The sequence below is a fragment of the Galeopterus variegatus genome, unplaced genomic scaffold, assembly GCF_000696425.1.
Source record: "Galeopterus variegatus unplaced genomic scaffold, G_variegatus-3.0.2 Scaffold1847, whole genome shotgun sequence".
NCBI lineage: Eukaryota > Metazoa > Chordata > Mammalia > Dermoptera > Cynocephalidae > Galeopterus > Galeopterus variegatus.
The window spans coordinates 186659-206611 of record NW_007727958.1 but is presented as its reverse complement, the minus strand read 5'-3'; the positions used below and the strand labels follow the sequence as shown (position 1 = coordinate 206611).

General features: G+C 34.7%; 1 protein-coding gene across 1 annotated transcript in view; it reads right to left on the bottom strand.

Moving 5' to 3' along the window:
• The window catches only part of LOC103595792 (dihydropyrimidine dehydrogenase [NADP(+)]-like), a gene marked incomplete at its 3' end in the record, with an annotated part of 112223 nt that overhangs the window by 72334 nt on the left and 19936 nt on the right, over positions 1–19953 (bottom strand). Inside the window, exon 2 of the mRNA XM_008579270.1 lies at positions 729–839. Within this exon, the coding sequence (XP_008577492.1) occupies positions 729–839 (111 nt within the window). The remainder of the gene's footprint in view (positions 1–728; positions 840–19953) is intronic.

Below are 19953 nucleotides of genomic sequence, written 5' to 3'. Positions count from 1 at the left end.
CATCCTCAAAGAGTTCATAATGTAGGGAAGAAGACACAAGCACATAAAAATAAACTAAAATCATACATACTATAAGACATTATATACAAAGTTCCAAAAGAGTAAATGTCTCAGTAATTAATTTGGGAAAATTAATTTTTGGGAAATCAGGTAAAAAAGGAATCTTTCCAAATTTAAAGATTTATATGGTCCTAAGATGGCATTTTAAATATATTCCCTTCAAGGTTGTACTTTTGCCCCATTTCTGGTCTCATAATCCCAGCTCTATAATCACCTCATTGGCCCAGTTAAATAAGATCCTAGCAATCAGTAACTGAAGAGAAACACTGTTTTGCACCTGCCCCTCACCTGGAAATATTAGATGTGCATACTGAACGACTAATTAGAGTATATTTTCAATCAGTTTGTAAATACCGGTTTATCTAAAACCTTCAATTAGACTATATGTGTTATATGAAAACTCTTCTGTATCATTGTGTCATTATACAAAACAATTGTAAGAGAAATCTTAAGGAAAGAAATTTTGGCACCAAATTTCAGAAGATGTTTTAAAGAAGTAAAATTAAAAACATACTTTTGAAATTACTCAAATATAAAATATTTAAAATATGAAACAAATCACAGATGTACTTTAATACTTAATTGTATTTCTAAGTAATAAAACCTTATCTTACAATGTGTGAAGTGAGATCATTTTCAGTGTGAAATCATGTATCAGTGGTACTTACAAAGCAGTTCTTGTCAGCATTTCTTTTCCAATGTTTCTTGTCTAATTTCTTGGCCGCAGTGGAACGCAGAGTTGCATGAGTTTGTATGCGAGGATTTAAAGCCAGGATGCTCTGAAGACAGCATAAATAATGTATAAACATATGTAAACATGTCAGCATTAAAAAAAAAAAAAATCAAAATTTTATTTAGGATTACCCCCACATCCCATTAAAGAAAGGCTTAGATGGGACAGAAAACTTATTATACGTGAGAGAAAGATTACATGTGATCTAAACAAATTCAAAGAATAACCTAAAGTCAGCAAGATGGTGTGTAAGAAAAGTAGATGAGAAATCCTATACCTGGTTTAAAAAAAATTTTTTTTCAGTATGGGAAAATCTTGGTTAAAAAAAATTCACATGGAAAAAGTAAGAAGGACCAATTTTCTTTTTAGGAAAAAATGAATAAGAAAAAACCTTAAGGGTATGAATTGACAAAGTATGTACAAAATGTGACATGGTTTCTCAGTTACCTTATATTAATAGACTTAAACTGGACAAAATATGAACAGAGTAATTCCTATTATATTTTCTAGTAATTTATCAGAAGCAATTCTTAGCAAAAAAATAATTCTTCAGGAAAAGCAAACAAACATCAAAAACAACAACAAAAACAATAAAACAAATTTCACATTCACCAGAGAGGAGAAAGCATAGTGGCAAATGCTTCGGTTTAATTCAATTAACATTTTCTCCCAACATTTTTCAACAATGTTTATGTTTTGAAAAGCAATATGCAATCACTGAAGAAAAACCTAGAGAAAAGATTTAGAACAGACATAGAGGTTTTCAATTGCTGAAGAGCTTTCACATGGAAAAGAGACTTAATTTATTTTGCATTTGTACAGAAAGCAGAACTAAGACTGTAGAAATTAAAGAAGTGGAATTAAATTCAGATAATTTTTTTTTCAAGTGGCAGCTGGGATTGTAGTAGAAATCATACTACCCAACTTCATTGCAGTCACTGAAAAGGACATTCATCTCAAGGCTTCTTCTTCCAGGAAGGTTCCCCTGACTAATCTAGAGCTAGGTCATCTTTCTGTCCTAGATCACTCAAACATCCCTACCAGGACATACCAATGTGAACAGTAACTGCTGCTTTATGAATTTTCTTCCCTCCTAAACTGTGAATGCTTTGAGTTGAGGAATTTACAGATTTTTTTTTTTAATCTTTGAGTCTCTGAAATGCAGCACCAAGGAGGTAACACACGTTCATGGCTGTAAAATAAGTGTTTCAAAAATCCTCAATTTGGTTTTTAATTTCTACAGGCAGGCCATATACTTTAAGAGTAAACCATTTATCCTTTTTTGACCTTTGGTTTCTTCACATGCAAAACGGGACAATACCTGGATCAAAAAATCGTAGCAAAGCAAAACATACATGATACAACATGTTTTCTAAACTATAAATATTCTAAAAATTAAAATGGATGAAAATGGAGTCCAGAGGCTATGGGCAACAGTAATTCTCTGTCCATGATTTGTTCATGCAGGGACTGGGTAAGAATTTGACAGGGGTCCTAAGAATGAAATTCCTACCAGATTTGACCAACTCCAAGATCACCTGCCAAATTCAAATTCTATGATTCCTTGAAAATTAATGGGTCATGTTCATCTTTTTCATATTTAAAAATGAACACTTATTGGGATCCACAAAGAACTATCAAAAAGACAAAAATAAATAAATAAGTAGATAAAATAAATTATTATACTACTAGACAAATAATAAATATGGTGTTTTCCCTTCTGTTGCTGTAATTCCACAATAAACTTATCTAAAGTAATCAGCTAAGTGATATCCTACCTGATTTTATAAGAATATGAGATAATATGAAGAATTTAAAAATCATGTAAACTATAACAAATGATTCTCTAAGATAAACTTTATACTTAGCATTTTTAGATAAGAATAAAGTCAGAAAAAAGGCACTTCAATTCATTCTGCATTTGACCTAAAGTGGTAATAATAATACTCTCCATTTTAAGTTTTTAGAATTTAAAAGTGCTTTCACATGTGTTATTTAATTTAACTTACAAACAGCTACTACTATCTCAATATTTTGGATGAGAAAATAAGCTGACAGTGGTTAAATAACCTGCTTACAATCCCAGTTAATATGCAGAAGGGACTGAATTAGAACTCAGTTTTTCTGAGTATGAGACTTTTATTCAAATTCATCCAAAGATGCAGTCTTAATGGTGACTTTTTGAGGTATAACGTAGAAAATGTTTTTAACCACATGTGTAAATAATATTAAGTGGCACACCACCTGAGTAACTCAATAAAGCGTTATTTTCAAATACTGTCTTAAGCAAGCCTTTAAAACATAACCACTAGGGGGTCAGTTCTAGAATGGTGGAGTGAAGACCTCTGCAGACCAACTGCCAGCAAAACAACATAACTGATAATAATTAGTGAAAATCACAACCCTTTAAAGTCTGTGGAAATTGTCTTAAAGAAAAACAGCAAATGAAGAAACATTAATTCAAGAAAATCTACTAAAACTTGGTAAGAACAGTGAGGGTCTGTGGCATTTGAAGTATAACCCACACCAATCTTCCCGCTCCCAGCTCAATGTGATAGTCATTCCACCTCCGATGAGTGTAACCAAGAAGACAGGGTGCCCTCTGCCCCCAGCCTCCAGTTATGAATGCTATGGTACTTCCCAGGGAGAGGCAGGCTGCCAGTATTTCTCATTCCCACCCCCATTCCCCTGCTATGCAGAGACTAAACTCCAGGAAAGTGCAGCTGAGAAGTTAGGAGTTGCTCTATCCAGCCCCACTCCCAGAGCAGAGGCCAATAACATTGTGGACCTGTTCACCCTCACCTCACCTCCCTCATGGGGTAGAGTATGCATTCCAGGAGCAGCAAACTGAGGAGACCAGAGACTACTGCCCACACCCAACACCCTGCTCATAAAGCAAGACTGTCACTCTGAGAGAAGTGGACCACTGTCACTACCCTCCAGCTCTGGACATGTGGCCCAGGCATTTCTCCCAGAAGAAGAGACAGGCCATCAGAACAGACAGTTCTCACCAAAGGAACTGACTTTATTTGAATCCATATGTGGAGGAGTTCAAGTCTAAGAGTAATCTCAAAAACAATAAAGATTTTGATGGCAAACAATTACAAAAAAGCTGGTAGCTTCATGAGAGCAATAAACCAGACTACAAGGCATATAGTTCATCTGGGATAACCAGGAAAAGAAACACTAAGAACAGCCCTCCTGAGAGTACATAAAACCTCAAGGACTCACCTCAAAAACTAACCCTTGAAAGGGGCCCACATTCAATTGAATCACACTCTGAAGCAAATTACATCTCAGAGCATTGTCATAAATAATAGAAAAATCAACCAGAAATCAGTGGAACTAAGAGCTGGGTGTGATACCAACACAGGCAGACAATTTAACAAAGAGATCAGGGAAAAAGACAACAAGAGCACTGCTAAAACCACTCTCATCCCAGAATGACTGAGCACATGTCTGAGGCTAAACCCTATCACAGTGATACCAGAGGTTCACACTGTGTGAAAACAGACTTCCCTAAAATACTCCATTCAGCCAATAAACAAATATGCAAACAACAGGAAGCCCCATCTCCCCCAGAGTGGGGGACTACTATCTAAAATTGCTATATTACCTAAAATGTTAAGTTTTCAATACAAAAAATTATGAGCCACGTGAAGAAATAGGATTGTGTGATCCATACACAAGGGGAAAAAAAGAGGCAACAGAAACAACCTTTGAGAGGGCCCAGTTACCAGATTTAACAAAGACTTCAAAGTAGTCATTATAAAGAAGGTATGACAACAATGTCTCACCAAATACAGAATATACATACAGGAATAGAGAACATAAAAAGAACCAAATGAACATTCTAGAGTTGAAGAATACAGTAGCTGAAATGAAAAATTCACTAGAGAGGCTTAACAGTGGATTTGAACTGGTAGAAGAAATAACCAGTAAACTTAAAAAGAGGTTAAGAGAAATTACACAATCTGAAGAACAGAGAGAAAAAATCTTTTAAAAGATATGTGGTACAGCACTGAGTAAGCCAAAATACTATAATGGGAGTACCAAAAGGAGATAAAAAAGAGAAAGAAGAGAAAACATAAGATATAATGGCTGAAAACTTACCCAATTTAATTTTTTTCAAAGCAAAACAAAACATTAAACTATACCTCCAAGAAGCTCAACAAATGTGAAGAAGGGTAAGTACAAAGAGATATACACAAAGAGCATTAGTAAAAATGCTAAAAGTCAATACCAAAGAGAAAATTTTGAAAGTAGCAAAAGAAAAAAGATTCTTCATGTTTCCCTTATGGGAAACTCCAATAAGTTTAACAGCTGATTTCTCATCAAGAACAGCAGAGGCCAGTAGTGGGATGAGATATACATAGTACTAAAAAAAAAAAGGTATCAAAAATCCTACACCCAACCAAATTATCTTTCAAAATAATGGTAAAATATAGACATTCCCAGAAAAACAAAAAATGAAACAGTTTGTTACTAGCAGATCTGCCTTACAAAAATTACTAAAAGAAGTTCTTCAGGAAGAAATTAACAACAAACTTCCTTCAACTCAAAGTCACATGAAAAAACAAAGGTCAACAGTAAAGTATAGATAATTATTAAAGACAGTATGTATGTACACTGTCAGATTGGATAAAACACAATATTCAGCTATGTGCTACAGGAGACACTTTAGATTCAATGACAGAAATGGGTTGAAAGTAAAAGGACAAAAAAAGTAAATAGCAATCATATGAAAGAAAGCTGGAGCACCTATACTAATATCATAACAGACTTGAAACAACCAAACAAAAAATGCTAGAAGAAACAAAGAGGGACATTTTATAATGATAAAGACTCAATATATTAGGAAGACATAACAATTTTAAATATATATGTGCCTAACAACAAGGCCCAAAATACATGAAGCAAAAACTGACAAAATTAAAAAACAGACAGTTAAACATTAATAGTTGAATAATTCAATACTCTACTGTGAATGAAGAATTGAACAACTAGGCATAAGAACAACAAGGAAATAGAAAACTTGGACAACACTATAAATCAACACTACCTAATATACATCGATAGAACACTCCACTCCAAAAGAGTAGAATACACATCCTTTTCAAGTATATATGGAACATTCTCTAAGAACATATGCTAGGTGAAAAAACAAGCCTCAATGAACTTAAAAGAATTAAATCATACAAAACAGTTCTCTGATGGCAATGGAATAGAATTAGGTATCAATAATAGGAAGAAATTTGGAAAACTGACAAGCAATGTACATGGTAAACAATATGCTAAGTGAAAGATTCCAGATGCAAAATATCACATATTGTATGATTCCATTTATAAAAAATGTTCAAATAGGAAAATTTACAGAGGCAAAAACTAGATTAGTCATGGCTAGGGAATTGGAGAGAAATGGGAAGCAACTGCTATAAGATATGTTTTCTTTTTGGAGTGATAAAAACTTGATTGTTGTGATAGTGGCACAACTCTGTGAATATACTAAAAAGTCTTGAAATTCTAAACCTTATATGGGTGAATTATTGATATGTGAATTACAGCTCAATAAAGCTGTTACAAAAAAAAAAAAGCAACACTAAATACTCCATTTAGTAGATTTTAGTTGTACACTGTATGATGGTACTTTGAAAAGTTTGTGGAAAAATAGGATTAAAAGATAATACAAATCTTTCCATGAAGTTTCTGAAGTACCCTCATATTCACTCTAATAAATATCACTGGGGTTTGCTTTATTAGCCCAATATAAATGTGATAATATTTTTAGTAATTCTGATGTATGACAGACACGATATTTCTCCAGTCTATCAAGTTAGATGTCTGAGTTTTCTGGACAACAAATACATAATAAAGCTATAGTTTTAAACTTGTTTATTCCTGATGATTGAATAATGCCAGAGTAACCCATTAACAAAAGCCAATATTAGAAAATAAAAGTAATTGCATTTTTAGAGAAAAACTGAAAAGATTTTCTTATTATAAAATAGTTTTTTGTTTGTCTATTCATCCTCAAACCATTGCTAATCCCATTCATTAATTCAATTTGAGAAATAAAAACATAAAAATTTTAAAGGTAGTTATTCTGGCCAACATTTAAAGCAAAGAAACTAGGTAACATGGAAGAAAGATAGCTGCATTTATTTCAGTTTTTACTTCCACAATCCATACTGTGATAAATTATTATGTTTATCTGTGTCAACATAACAATGTAACTTTTGAAAATAAACATTCAGAATGCAATTCATTGGCTGCTTATCACAGTAACTTTTCTTTCACATAGCTTAAGTGGAAAATGTAACATAACATGAAATATTGAGTTAACCTTTTGCAAAAAGGCAATGAGGCGAATTCAATGCATCTTGGGTAAAATAAATTAGATTGTGGAGAATGGTTACCAAGGATTTGACTCAATAACATCCCAAAAGAAAAGTAATGTAAAACAAAAAACACAAGACATGAGCGGTTGAGACCTGTTAAAAATAACTTTCCAAAGCAAGACTTTTTAAAACTAAAAGTCAATATCATCAATAACTAAGCAGCTGTCAGAATAACACACGACAGTTCTAAATTGTATTCTTCCTAAGAAATGACCAAAGCCAGGTTCTAACAGGGTCACAAGGTCCCCTCTCTGAATAAATTTAGCACTTTAAGAGGCCTATTAACTCTTTCAGATATAGGGTATATTACTTATAGAGGAACATTTTCTCTCATAAAAGAATTTGGTCTTTGGCTTTCCCAGTCATTTTCAGTAGTGCAATAAAAATGTACTGGTGATTCTAGGGGCAGAAAAACAGAATTTGAGAAAATTTAACTGCATTAATTTTATTTAGTTTAAGAAATGATAGAATGTGATCCAGAGCCAAGTATACATGAAATCAAATCAGAGTTATGTGTTATCACTGCTTTGTCTGTTAACACTATTCTAGGAAGCAGCTGGAATACTGAAATATACAAACTAGCATTTTGCATTGGAAGAGAGTTTTTCTGTATTATCACTGAGAGCACAAATAGGAGCCCACATTGATTACAAGCACAGGCCCTCACTTCACAAATAAAAACACTAAATATTAGCCATAACATATCGGGGCTTCAGTAATATTCAAAAGCTTTAATTCCAATTGCAGGAAGCTACTTGACCAACATGTCCTCTTTCTAAGAAAGTAGGCATTGTCTTATATCACAATATTGATTATCCAAACATAGTGCACCACTTCACCTTTGCATTTTAAATTATAAACAAATGTTTCCTATTCAATATTGGTCATTACCTGCTATAACTCTGAGTCATTAAAATGATACACATATAATGACATTTTGGACATACAAGCTTAGGTTGATGACTTAAATTCTGTCTTATTTAAATTATGCTTAAATTTAGTCTTTGATGGCTTATCTTGAATCCTCCATTAGTCATCTCCTACTTTTCCTTGCATCAGGTAAAAAAAAACAAAAGCAATGAAAACCACACTCCTCTCACTTTTTCATAATTGGGCATAAATACCTTGATTTCAATATAACATTATATTGTGCTGCCATTTTTTTACTCAATAAATATTCTCAGCTAACAGGAAAGTAGGAATACCTATTGATTAATGCTTTTGATCAATAATTGTTGCTTCATCCAGGCAACAATCTAACAAATAGTAATCAAAGGAGAACTGAACTTTTCAGTACTTGCTTAATGGTCACCTGCTTACAGGACCTAATCTCAGCCAATTATCCCACCCTTTTCCATGTCTATCATTAGTCATAGCATAAGGTATGTCTACCATGAGTGTAGGCTAAGTTCAAATATCTTAGGAATTTTCAAAGGTGCCCTTGGTTCTTTGATAAGCTCAGAACTGATGTGGCCAGTCTCCTGTTGGGTGGGAAACACAAGAGAAGAGAATGCAGCTTTATTTTGCACCAGGGTATACACTTGAGATTAAAAACAACCTTGCAGTCTGAAAACCTTAGAAGTCAATGGTAATCAATCCTCATCAAGGACTTACATTATTACATTTTCCTAATAATTTTTTTTTTAATGAACTTCCATACTTTGCCCAGGCATAGGCTTCTTTTCCCTTAGGTTGGCCTGTCCCAAGTAACTTATCTTCCTTTGTGTTTTTTTCTTTCTTTTTTTTTTTTTTTACAAGCTCTATACAAAGGCCAATTTTCCCTTTATGCACAGTGGCTAACTCATTGCAGTTGATAAACAACTGATGAAGAAAAGAATCTCTGACAGTCCTAAATCTTACAACTTTTATTATATTTAAACTCTCAAGCTCCCTACTTCTTCCACTGTAAAATGGTGATTAGTAATGGTACCTGCCCCATAGGGTTGTTTTGGGGGATTAAATAAGATAATTAAACTGTCTAGAATGATGCCCACAGTAAGCGCTTACTACATGTTAGCTATTAGTATGTGAAAGAACTAGGTTTTAGTCACCATTCAAACTATATATTCATGTCCCTATATTGTCAATTCTGAATTTATACATGGGAATCATTTTCTAAAAGTACAGAAATATAAAGATGAAGGCAACAGGTGAAAAGGTAACTATAAATAAGGAAGTACAAAAAATAGAGATGTATCTCAGGTGAAACCAAATCAGTGGCTTAGTCATGGATCCCTGACCTTATCATTGCCCTAAGCTCTACAATTTCAAAGGCAGACTGCCTGAAAATACAATATGCTCTTCACAAATTAAAATGGCAGTGTGGAAGGGTCATGAAATTCAAACACAGATATTAACTCCATTACATGCATATAGCAGTGCAGATATCATTTTAGAAAATACACAACTGTGTAAAACTCATAAACCGTTGGTCCCAACTTATTTAGGTGAATTTACATTACATTTACTTCCCAGGAAAGACAGGTCAGATGAAAAAGGACGAATTTAACAAACATAAAAAAACTCATCAACTGGAAATGAATTAACCCCTTCAGAATGCCAGTCATATTGTCTGGGAAATTTGATTCATTTCTACTGAACAAACAGCTAACACAAATAAAATAACTTACTCATCTTAAGACATGACCTCTATCATGTCACTCTCCTACTCAACTAGCTAAGATCTGCCACATGAAGCTCTTGTCTGGCTTTGCAAGGCCCGGTATGTGACTCTCCTTCACTTATAAAATACATACCCATCAACACGTGCCTCAGTGCTCTTTAACTGAAGAAAAAGTCTTTTTATTGTCTTTCAGAAAAAACTGAGAACTCAAACGCAGGAACCATAACTTAAACATCTGATAATTAAGCTCATAATTCTTAACACAGAGCAGAATATGCCAAAGGTGGTAAGTGATTCTGACTTAGAAAATGTATTAGTCTGATGGGGCTGCTATAACAGAACACCATAAACTGGGTGGCCTAAACAACAAACACTTATTTCTCACGGTCATAGAAGCTAAGAAGTCCAAGATCTAGGTACCAGACAATCTGATTCATTTTCCTGGCTTGCAGATGGCCACCTCCTCACTGTGTCTTCACACAGTGAAGGGAGGGGACGGGAGGGGAGGCGAGAGGAGGGGGAGAAGAGGAGGAGGGAAGGGAGGGGGGAGGGGAGGGAAGAGAGCAGAGCAAGCATTCTGTTGTCTCTTCTTAAAAGGGCACATTGTGAGGACCTCACCCTCATGATCTCATCCACCCCTAATTACCTCCTAAACACTCCACATCTAAATACCACACATTGGGTGTTAAGACTTCAACATATAAATTTTGAGAGGATACAAACAGTTCATACAGACATGGAAAGGACTCTAGTATCTGTGGAACTATGCAAATATTGTTAATACTTGGCACCAACTTAAAAGAGTTTTAGCTTAAAACTGCAAATGGTACCATATTGATTCTACGCTTTTATTTTATCAAGAAACTTCAGAATAACCAAAGGAGACATGGTATTGCTTAGATTTTTAAAAATAAAAATAAAGGGCCGGCCCGGTGGCGCACTCGGTAGAGTGTGGCGGCGCTCCTGCTGAGGGTTCGGATCCCATATAGAGACCGGTCCGCGCAATGGTTGGGCGCGGTGCAGGCGCGACACCGAGGGTTGCGATCCCGTTACCGGTCACGATCCCGTTACCAGTCACGAAAAAAGACAAAAAGGAAAAAAATAAATAAATAAAATAAAATAAATAAAAACAGTATTAAAGAATTTAGCATTAGCCATTAAGTATGTATCTTCCTTTATTCTTTAAACAATTTGAACAGCAAAACACTAATTAACAACATGTATACTAATATATATACTGTTTACATGAGGGTACTTAAAAAAGTTCATGGAAAGATTCCCATTACCTTTTAATTCTATTTTTTCATGAACTTTTTGAAGTAGCCTCATATTTTCACTACAAGAATGAAAAATAAAGTACTATGTGCAGAAAGTACTATGAAGCGAATTAATAATATATAAAAGATGAGAACTGGTATTATAGATATTTTATTTTAAAATTTCACTACTTTAATTATAAACTGTTTCTAACTTAATATAATGTTGCAAAGCACCCATTGAAATTAAAACCAATATTTAGAAAAGCCATAACTACAAAAATTCATGCTAGAATAGTATCTTGTGTTTGTAAGAGTTGAATATAGGTATGAATCCACACATAAACTCAAGACAAAATTCTGAAAAGAGAGAATTGATGGAGATTATTAAATTAACAAAAAATTCACCAGTTTACTAGGTAATTAAGAAAATCCACCCAAGAATTTATATTTTTTGGTTCATGAAAAATTAGTCATTTCACCTCAAAATTTGCTTTACAGAAATTGTTTGCTCCTATGCAAAATGGGCCTTAGAGAGTCTTTTTAAGTAATATGAAAACTAATACAATTTACCTTTAATCTACTAACTCTTGCGTATAAGATACACTGATTTATAAGAGTCTGCTCACAATCATCATTTCAGTTCAAAAGAAGCTGTGTTCCCCAGCATGCTAAAAATAAAACAACACCAGCTGACAAATACGGAGGCTGGAAAACAAAGCTGCAAGGAGAAAGATGGAAGCAGGATCTGGTTTAACAGAGTTTGGTTCTTTTTTTAATTAAATAAATTGAGTAAGTAGCATGATTTTCAAGCTCACAAAATTGTAATAATTCATAGATTGACTAGTCATCCATCATCTATATGGTTAACAGGTAAAAGGAAACATACATGGGCTATCAAGTGATTTATATATTAGAAATAAGAACTAAAATGATCAAAAATGACTTTTCATTTTGGGATTTTATTAATTGAAGGATTATCATAAGATATCTGTTCCTTTGAGAAGGTTAAGAGTGAGGCAAGGAGTTGGGGAGTTGGAGAATTGAGGCGCTGGAGTACTGAAAATCAAGAAAATGCCATATTTTAGAACATGTGTGTTATTATTACACTACAAGTCTTAGTTTCTCAACTCTCCATGACTTTATGCAGTATTCAATACTGTTGATCGACGCTTCTATCCAGAAGCTCATCTGCTTTGGTTTCCCTGACATTCATAGCATTAAGACCTCTCTTTCTCTTTGTTCCCTTTATTGTTGTGACTTCTATTACTCCTCTGGACCACAATGAGGGATTTGTGGATCTCTACTGCATGCCCCTCTACTGTTCTTCCTTGGAAACAGTGAGTGTTTGGCATGAACAGTTATTTTTCTGCAGCTGAGTTTGATATTTACATCCCAAACCCCGAGCTCCTCATATCTGCAGTCATCCACGTCACTGAATGCCAAATATCCCACCTGCATGTCCCATCATGTTCTTAATTTCTTCATACCAAAAAGCAACACATTGCCTTCTTTACCCCCAAACTTTTAACTCCTCTTGGCTTCTGTCAATAATATCACCATTTCTCCAGTAAACTGGATTTCATATTGCGGTCAATTTATAACCATTACTTCGTCTTTATTCTTTAAACTCACACAATGTCAGTCTGTCAGTCATATCTGGCCTGTCTTTTGTATTCCCCATTTCTCCAACCTTTTGCAGATCCTTATTGCAGAATGCCCACATAATATAACAGTACTCTCCTAATTAAACTACTGACCTTAAATCTGTGTTTTCTCTTTCTTATATAACAGACACCCCTCATAAATATCCACACACATGCACAAAGATTAAATAGCTCCCCATTACATACATAATACTTATAAAAACCATTATCTTGCAATTCAACCTACTCATCTACCACTCAAACTTACCTCCACTCTATTTGTTGTTTATTAAATATACGTGTAATCCTATTTCCATACCTTTACTTACATCATTCCCTGTGCCTAGGATGTAGCCCCTTTATGTCAGTCTAAATGCTAACTTTAAGTTCCGAGAACCATTTTCTCCAAAAGTGAAGAACTCACCTTCCCTCTATGTTAAATTGTACCCATGAACTTCTAGAGAACCTTTTGCCACTATCATTTACTTGACACATAGGATATCATATAAAGTAATTACTAATATACATGCCCTTTCCTATCAAACTGGTCAGTAAAACTTTCAAAAGCAGGGATGTAACTTATCTATCCTCCTGTCCCCAAAACTAAGCTTAATACGTCATAGAGAAAATATGCAAAAAAAAAAAAAAAAACTATTAAGGAAAAAAATTCCTTAGCAAAGCAGTCACAAAAAAGGCAACAAACTTCTACTGGAAAGTAAAAGGACTTTAATGGTGGCAGGACAAACAGAATTTGTTTTCTTCTTAGTGTTTGTTATATACCAGAAGACAAAGGAATACCATTCAATCCTTGTCAGCAATTACAAAGATTTTAAGCCTTATAATCATTAACTGCTCCAAAAGGGGAATCAGTGTTTTCCTCACTTTCATTTAAAGGTTTAATCATGCAACTCACTTGCTGAAGCAGCAATAAAACACTTTGAACTGCACCTTGCAAACTGTAGTAATATAACACCAGCAACAAGTTCTGACAAGAAAACAAATGTATTACTTGTTATTTGTTCTTAAATTGTTCTAAGGGCAAAATTTTGGATTTATTGTACAATAATAGGAACCTCCAATGTATGAAAGAGATACAATAAAAGAAGCTGCAGACCATAGGAGGAAGGAAACACATAACAGTAAAAATAAAGCGGTTTAATGCACAGGTGCTACGTGAGCCCTGAAGTCCAGGAAAGGCTAGATTTGAAGGATGTGTACTTTTTTTAAATGCTTCTATCACAACCTTTAAAATAAAAGTAGATCCTTTAAGAAATCTTCCTTAAAGAAAAGAATCGTTTGTTATTTATAATAATAAAAAGTGGGAAAATATCTAAACCCTGGCAAGAAGAGAAAAGTTAAATTATGGTCTACCTGCAGTGAAAAAGAAAAATATTTGTGTATATTCCTATATATATCATGTATATGTATATATAATAGGTGTTAAATATATATATCATATATATTAAAATCATCTTTAAAAGGCTATTTACTAATATGGAGAAGTAGTCTTGATAACATGAAAAGTTGTCAAAAGGAAGAGAAATCAGGGCTGGCCGGCTAGCCCAGCTGGTTAGAGCATGCTGCTGATAACACCGAGGTCCAGGGTTCAATCCCTATACCAGCCAGCTGCCAAAAAAAAAAAAAAGAAGAAGAAGAAGAAATCAAATCTATATCTAAAATAAGATCTGTTCCATTAGAAACATATAATTTAACATATTAAATAACTTTTAAGTAATACAAAATCTGTGTATGTAATTACTACTTAAGTCACTTTTGCTCTCTTAATAAGTAATATTTTGGATTCTTAATTAACCCTCTTTGTTTGAACACCTAGAGAGAAAATTTATAATAGATTAATACTAATAGTATTAATAATAGTATTAGCTAGTTGAAAATATGCAGTATGAAGTCACATCAAGATATCCCAAATCTTAACAAGTGCTAGTGAGGATGTGCAGAAAGGGGAACTCTTCTACACTATTGCTGGGACTGTAAACCAGAACAGCCATTATGCAGAATGGTATGAAGGTTTCTCAAACAACTGCAGATAGATCTAACATATTATCCAGCAATCCCACTTCTGAGTATATACTCAAAGGAATGGATATCATCATGTTGAAGGAATACCTACACTCTCATGTTTATCTCAGCTCAATTTACAATAGCCAAGATATGGAACCAACATAAATGTCCATTGACAGAGGACTGGATAAGGAAAATGTGGTATATATACGCAGTGGAATACTACTCAGCCATAAAAACATTATGAAAGTCTGCCATTTGCAGCAACATGGATAAGCTTGGAGAAAATTATGTTAAGTGAAATAGCCAGACACAGAAAGAGAAACACCACATGTCCTCACTCATGAGAGGGAGGGAGGGAGGGAGAGAGGGAGGCAGGGAGGAAGAGTGAGAGAAAAGAAAGAAACTCACGTGCTACCATTGCAGGCAACAATTATTTCAACTCCTTACATTGAAAATTGGTGATTAAATGGAAAGAATTAAGCAAAGGAAGGAAGGAAGGAAGGAAGGAAGGAAGGAAGGAAGGAAGGAAGGAAGGAAGGGGAACAAAGGGGAGGAAGGAGAGGAAGGAGAGGAAGGAGAGGAAGGAGGAAGGAAGGAAGGAAGGGAGGGAAGGAAGGAAGAAAGAAGAGGAAGATAAAGAAGAAAAGGAAGAAAGGAAAGGAAGACCGCAATAAAACGTTAAACTTTCAGAAGGAGAGAACAGACCTATAGTTACTAGAGGTGGAAAAGGGGGAGGGAGGTTAGGGAGTAACTGGGTAAGGGACACTTAGAATAATTATGATTTGTAATGATGAACATGCTAATAATATTGATTTGATTATCACATACTGTACACAAATACTGATAGTCAATGCTGTATCCCATAAATATGTATAATCAAAATAAATAAATAAAATTTTTAGGAAAAGAAAAAGATAACCCAATTCATTAACAACAACCTAGCAATTTCAACTTAGGGGTGCAAATAGTTCATGTAAAATAATTTAAATTTAAACCTACAGCAAGATATAATAAAGAAATAATGCCTCTTTTACTACTCTTCAATTATAATTAAATACTAGTTAACCTAAACTGGTTTCTTTCCAGGCATGAATAAAATTAACTCTTTGCATCTTCTTTGGGTCCCTAGGATTTAGCATATTAGAGTTGGAATGGACTTTAGAGATTTCCCATCTTAGTTCAGGAATCCTGTTCCAAACACTCATTGAACTGTATCAATTAAATTCAACAAAAAAATATGACAAAAGGTTAGTCTCTTTAATATATATAAAGCTCACACAAATTGACAAGAAAACATGATGCTATTAGATAAATAGGAAAAGGGCATGAACAGTTCACAGAAGAATCCATGGATATATTCAATTTTAAGAGAGAAAAAAAGAGTATGTTCTGCCACCCACTGAGTATTCACTGCAAATCAGTTACTGCTGGAAATGCTCTTGTCTGATGACGAATATATTGCCCAATACTTTGTGCTATTGCTATCATACATTTTACTCTTCCCCCCATATTTACTGTCTTTATTTTTTCTTTTTAAGTAAAGTATAATAGCTTTATTGATAAGCTATAATAGCTTTATTGGGAAGATATAATTCACTTGCTATACAATTCACATATTTAAAGTGTATAATTTAAAGATTTTTAGTATATTCAGAGTTGTACAACCATCACCATAATCAATTTTAGAACATTTCATCAACCACCCCCAACCCCCCAAAAAATACATACTCATTAGCAGTCACTTTACATTTCCCTCAAAACTCCAACTATAAGCAACCATTAATTTACCTCCTGACTCTCTGGATTTGTCTGTTCTGGACATGTCATATAAATGGAATTACACAATATGTGGTCTTTTGTAACTGGTTTCTCTCCACCCCTCCTTTCCTTGGAGAATTCCATTTACATGTATATTAGGCCACTTGAAGTTGTCCCACAGCTCGCTGATTCTCTTCATTTCTTTTTTTCACTGTGCTTCATTTTCGATAGTTACTATTGCTACATACTCAAGTTCACTATCTTTTCTCCTGCAATGTCTAATCTGTCCTTAATCCCATCCAGTCTATTTTTCACTTCACACATTGCAGTTGCCATTTCTAGAAGTTTGATTCAGGTCTCCTACCTATCTTCCATGCCTCTACTTATCTCTTTGAACATATAAAATACAGTTAATAACTGTTTTAATGTTCTTTACTAATTCAAACATCTGTGTCAGTTTTGAATTTATTTCAATTCTTTCATTTTTACCCTCATTGTAGGTAGTATTTTCCTACATCTTTTCATGCTAGGTTATTTCTAATTGGATGACAGGCACTGTGAATTTCACCTTGTTTGGTGCAAGATGTTTTTGTATTCCTATAAATATTCCTGAGTTTTGTTCTAAGACAGTTGAGTTACTTGGAAACATTTTGATCATGTCAGGTCTTGCTTTTAAGATTTGTGACTCCAGCAGCATTTGGCCTGCAGCTAATTATTTCCCATTGCTAAGGCAAGAAACTTCTGCATACCCAATGTCCTATGAATCATTAAGTTTTCCAGTCCTGCTGGTGGGAGCAGGCACTATTCCCAGACCCATCTTGAGTTCCAGATATTGTTCCTCCTAGTTCTCTCAGACTGTTCTCTACCAAGTCATGGGTCACCTTCTCACATGCACACACTGATCACTACTTTGTGGAGTACTCTAGGGGGGACCCTCTGCAGATCTCCAGGTTTCTCTGTGAACAGCTCTCTCCTCTCTGCTACTCTGTTCTACAAACTCTAGCTGCCTTGGTGTCCCCAGACTCTCAGCTCTGTCTCCTCAATTGATGGAGACTATCAGCCTCTTTTTGGCTTCCCCCTTCTTGAACTACAGCCTATGAACTCTCTCAAGACAGCAAGTTAGGAAAAAATTAGAGTTTCCCTCATTGTTTTCCATCTCTCAGGAACCCCTGTTTTTTGTTCCCTGATAGCCAAGCCACTGTCTTGAAAACAATTGCTTCATACATTTCGTATCATTTTTATTGTTTCAGATGGAAGTGTACATAAGAGAGGGTTAAGTTGATAGGCCTGAGTTGCTCAAATCCCGCACATTCCCCAAAAAAGCCTGTTTTCCAAAGTGGCCTTCGGCCCACTCCTGGGAACAAAGCTGAGAATGTTCTGTCTGATGAGTGTTTTTTTAATGCCTAATGCCTTGGACCACACCGAACCAATTTGATTAGTCTATGCTAACAGTGTGATCAATGATAAATATCTGCTTTTCATCTGATGGTCTGGAGCTTGAGTACCTGAAGTCAGTCACACAGCACATATGCCTTCATGACTAATACCCAATAAAAACCCTGGACACCAAGACTTGGGTAAGCTTTCCTGGTTGGCTTCACGCTTGTTGTAACATCAGCACTGGGGAAATTAAATGTGTCCCAAATAACTCCATTGGGAGAAGATACCTGGAAGCTTGTGGCTGGTTTCCTTCAGACTTTGATCTATTTGCTTTTTTCCTTTGTTTATTTTAATCTATCTGTTCATGATAATAAACTGTAACCATGAATATAACAACTCCTAAGTCCTAAAAGTAATGATAGTGAATCAGTGAACATGAGGGTGGTCTTGGGACCCCCCCAACACAAAATGTAAATCCATTCCTTATTATTCCACCATGAGTGATGCAGATATAAAATGAGAGTACTATATTTTAATGACCATTCCCTCCCACATGGCTTAATTTTGTAGAGTGCCTTGACAAAAAATATAAAAATTTTTGGAACGGCAATAAGTGATTTTTCCACTCCTATATAGGAATCTTATGTGAAGATATTAGAGATTTATATTTGATTATGGAGTCATGGACTTTAAAGTAGAAAAGGTTAACCTATCACAGGCACCTTGGAGTGAACCAGATGCATCAGAATATAATATCTCAGATCTCTCCATACACCTGCTAATTCTCTGTGGATGGGCTTCTGGAATCAGTCAGTTTAACAAATGTCTAAGGCAAAGTTTGTGAATCTCTTACTTCAGCATCCATTCCATTCTTCTTCTTCCTTAATAGCAAATCCCTATTACAATTTGGGAGTCACAGTTCTCAGATAAAGACTATACTTCCCAGCCTTCCTTGCTGCTAAGACAAGCCATTCAACTAAATGCCAGGCAATAAGATGTATTTGGAAGCAGATGTATTTGGAAGCATGGGTCTTTTAGGGAGTCTCATTTAAGGGAGAAGTGCACCCTTCTTTTCCCTTTTCTCCCTCCTTTGGGAGCTCTAGATTCCAACTTGAACAAGGAGGTAAACTTGAGCATATCAGACTGAAAAGAAAGAAATCTTTTGACAACAGAAAGGTACTACCTGCCCTGTAGAATGTATCTCTGGATTTCTTTTACATGAAGAAGAAATAAATTTCTATTCTGTTTAAACCACCTATTAATTTTTTTCTATATTATGCCTCCTAACCTGGTTCTTACAGTGCCCAAGATGATTCTGGTGGCCAACTAAGTGTAGGAATCAGCAAGTCAAAATATTCAAAACCAGGGTACATTTAAACTTCAAAATAAAAGCATTTGACGTATCTACTTAAATGACAAATGGGAAATCACATCAGCATAAGTTAGTATTTTTCTTGAAATCCATCAAGATGTCAAAAATCCTAAACCAAAAATTACTCATTTCAAAAAATGATCAATGGACATTTTGTTGTGCCAGCACAGAAAAAAAGTGATTCATTTTAATCTCCATTGATTGACTGCTAATAGGTTTCTCTATTTTAACTGACATAAATTTTTTACAATACAGTAAAATGATGTGAATAAAAATTTACCCAATCCTCCTTTCGAAACTCTTTTTTTGAAAACCTTTTAATCATCCCCTACACACAACTTCCTCACCACCTCCTCACCCCCAACCAGTCTGTGTTAAACTCCTCCTACCAGGCTGTGGTAAGTAACACACTTCTGTGCTCCCAAGACACACCATGCAAAACATCCTGCATCTATCAATATTCCATGACTTAACCTCAGAATTTGTTCTCAATCTAATATGTGATTTAACCAAAAGACAGTTAAACTCCTATGAAGCAAAATTTTGGAATGTCTTTTATTTGGGAAAAAAAGACTTTTTTAAAAAATATTCTTGCATCGGATTACTATTTATAATATCTTATGTTGAATGAGGGCTTACAGTATGCTAGTCACTAAGTGTTTCTCAGGTTGATCTCACAACAATCCTACGATGCTGTTAGTA